This window comes from Rhea americana, unplaced genomic scaffold (genome assembly GCF_003343005.1).
Source record: "Rhea americana isolate MKP2758 unplaced genomic scaffold, rheAme1 scaffold_441, whole genome shotgun sequence".
Classification (NCBI taxonomy): Eukaryota; Metazoa; Chordata; class Aves; order Rheiformes; family Rheidae; genus Rhea; species Rhea americana.
The window spans coordinates 9,795-12,776 of record NW_028186581.1 but is presented as its reverse complement, the minus strand read 5'-3'; the positions used below and the strand labels follow the sequence as shown (position 1 = coordinate 12,776).

The 2,982-nt window shown below is 64.6% G+C and overlaps 1 protein-coding gene across 1 annotated transcript in view; it reads right to left on the bottom strand.

Moving 5' to 3' along the window:
• The window catches only part of GSE1 (Gse1 coiled-coil protein), a 12,406-nt gene that overhangs the window by 1,966 nt on the left and 7,458 nt on the right, over positions 1-2,982 (bottom strand). The window contains exons 7-12 of the mRNA XM_085315911.1: positions 2,857-2,969; positions 2,545-2,815; positions 2,285-2,392; positions 1,398-1,751; positions 674-976; positions 88-191 (exon numbers count right to left, since the gene is read on the bottom strand). Of these exons, the coding sequence (XP_085172037.1) occupies positions 88-191; positions 674-976; positions 1,398-1,751; positions 2,285-2,392; positions 2,545-2,815; positions 2,857-2,969 (1,253 nt within the window). The remainder of the gene's footprint in view (positions 1-87; positions 192-673; positions 977-1,397; positions 1,752-2,284; positions 2,393-2,544; positions 2,816-2,856; positions 2,970-2,982) is intronic.

Genomic DNA, 2,982 nt, shown 5'->3' with positions numbered 1-2,982 from the left:
GGGACGGGACGGGACGGGCGCATCGGGCGCGCTGCTGGAGGCTGGGTGCCTCGGCGGCCGGCCGGGCGCCTCCGGGCCACCACTCACCGCCATGCTGTGCGAAAGCTGCTCCGCCGTCAGGCTCAGGCTGTAGTGCTGGGCCTCCAGCCGCCGGCACTGCGTCTGCAGCACTTGGCGCTCCAGGTTTTGTTCTGCAAGGCAGAAAGGGGGGAAAAAAAACAACAACAAAAAAAATGAGGTTTCGGTAAAGCGGCAGCGCAGCCTCMCTTCCGCTCCCTGAACGCCCGTTTCCACCCTCTGGGCGATATTCCTAGAGGCATTTGCAGCCTATAAACCCAGAAGGAGAAGAGGAGGGGGGGGAAAGCAAAGCAGCAACAACAACAACAAAAACCCAGCAGGTTTTAGGGGGGTCATTTTGCACGCACGGGCGCCTGGATCCTTTGCCGCGCGCCGCTTTCCAGGTATGGCTCAGAGGGCGCCGCGCACAGAGGGCTCCATGAATTTTCTTGCCGGCATGAAAAATTCATGCCGGCATGAATTTTCATATGCACCTGTTGCTTTTCTGCCTCTCCTGCCGTACGGGCCAGCTGCCAGCGCCTCCCCAGCTGCGAGCCCGCGGCGGGGGGAAACTGAGGCACGCCCGGCGCCCGCGCGTCGCCTCCCCTCTCCTCACCTTCTAGGTGCTCCTGGTAGGCTTCAAAAATTGCCTCGATCCCTTGCCATTTGGGCCGGGGGTATTCCTCCTCCTCCCCTTCCTCCTCCTCCTCCTCGTCGTCGCCCTCGCCGTCGTCGGAGGCCGAGTCGTGGCGGCGCTCGAGGGGGGCGAGCGCCCGGGGCAGCGGTGGTGGCAGAGCCTCGGGCTGCCCGTTGTGGGGGGGTCCCGGGGGGCGGCCGGGCGCCTGCAGCTCGGGCAGGTTGTAGTGGATGGAGGCGTCGAGCTTGTGGTTCTGCTCGGCCGTCAGCGAGGCGGCTCCCCCTGCCAGGGCCGAAAGCGTCGGGGCGCCGCGTGACGCGGTGCAAAACGCCGGGGGTGGGGGACGGGGGGGGGCGATAAGTTTGCAAAACGCCGGCGCTCCCGCGGTGCGGGGCACCCGCCCCCCGCGCGCGCGCCTCGCTGCCCCTTGCCCTCCCCGCTCCCAGCTGCTCCCTACGCGCCGCAGTAGCTTTTATTCCCCTCYCTCCTGCGCACGGAAATTCGCGGGTTTTGCGGGGACTGAGCCATCTTCCTCCCTGCTACCCTTTTTTTTTTTACCTTCCCCAGTAACCGCGTGGGCTGCGGAAGCACCGACGCATTAGCGATTCCCCGGCATCCCCCCGCTCCCGGAGGCTTTTCCCGCGCGGTGATGGGCTGCGGGGAGCCTTTCCCGACCCCCTCCCGAGCGGGCGCCCCCGGGTACCTTTGTGCTTCTGCAGGGCTTTCTGGGTGGACTGCAGCACCGACTCGTGGAACTGGTGGGCGAACTCCTCGGCCATGAAGGGCTCCCAGGGCTTGCTCTTGCCGTTGATGCTGTGCGACAGCGGCACCGGGATGTCCTTGGGCAGCGGGCCCCGCACGTAGCCGAGGATGCTCAGCGCCTTCTTCCCCGTGTGCCCCTCGCTCAGCCGCGGCTTCTCCGCCGGCTCTTTAGCCCGCAGCAGCTCCTGCGGTCTCAGCTGGTCTAATCGGCAGGGCTCCGCCGTCTTTGGCATCTCCGGCAAGGTGATCCCCAGGGGTTTGTCCAAATCCCCCAGGAGCGGCTGCACCAATGGCTCTTTGGGCAACGAGAGTGGAGTCAGGGGGCACCGGGACCGGCATCTCGGCACCCTCTGGGTAGCACCTTGTCCAACACCTTCCCTGCCTCCCACCCACCCATCCATCCATCCATCTATTCTTCCATCCATCCATCTATCCATGCATGCATCCATCTATCTATCCATTCACCCATCCATCGATCCATCCATCTATCCATGCATGCATGCATCTATCCATCTATCCATGCATGCATGCATCCGTCTATCCATCTATCCATGCATGCATGCATGCATCCATCCATCCATCCATCCACCCATCCATCCATTCACCCATCCATTCATCTATCCATGCATGCATGCATCCATCTATCCATCCATCCATCCATCCATGCATCCGTCGATCCATCTATCCATGCATGCATGCATCTACCCATCCATTCACCCATCCATCCATCTGTCACGCCACGGTGCCGTGCTCGCCCTCCCCTCCTGTTTGGTCTTGACCTCCCAAAACCAGCCAAGACCACGGGAGACATCAGCACCGGGYGCCTACCGGTGCCGGGGACGCCGGGGCTGTCCCGCGGCGAGCTCTTCACCACCACCACGGCCGGCGTYGTCTTCTGCTTCATGGCCTGCAGCATCTCCACCAGCTTCTCTTTATCTGCGGCATGGGAAGCTGCGGTTTAGTGTAGCCTTCGCTCAGCCGAGCAAACCCAGGGCCCCAGCCGAGCGGCGCGGAGCGGGACTGGGCCAGCAACGCCGCATCCTGCGGGAAAAGCGGCCGGAGCCCGCCGGCGCGGGGCATGGCTGTACCTTTCCGCTTCTCGGCGCTGATGTGCGTCAGGTTGAAGATGGTGAGGAAGCGCTTCTTCTCCTCGAAGTTGGGGCTGTTGTTCATCTCGTCGGGGCTGTAGCGGGTGGAGAGCGGGAGGCGCGGGGAGGGCGTGCGGCGCTTGCTCTGCACCGTGGGCGGCGAGGGGCTCCGCTCCCGCAGCATCCGCCGCCGCTTCCGCCGCTTCTGGCTCAGCAGTTCCTCCTTCTGCTGCTGCGTGGTGAGGCCGAAGAGCTGGAGGAACTCCAGCTTCTGGGGGAGAGCAGGGCAACGTCACCCCCGTCCCGTCGCACCCCGAGGACCGCGCGAAGCCTCCCCGGGGGGTGCTCGGCCACGCAGCGGAGGTGCGCCCGCACCTCCTCCTCGTCGCTCTCGTCGCACGAGTCGTCCAGGTCGTAGTAGTAACCTGCGGGACGCAG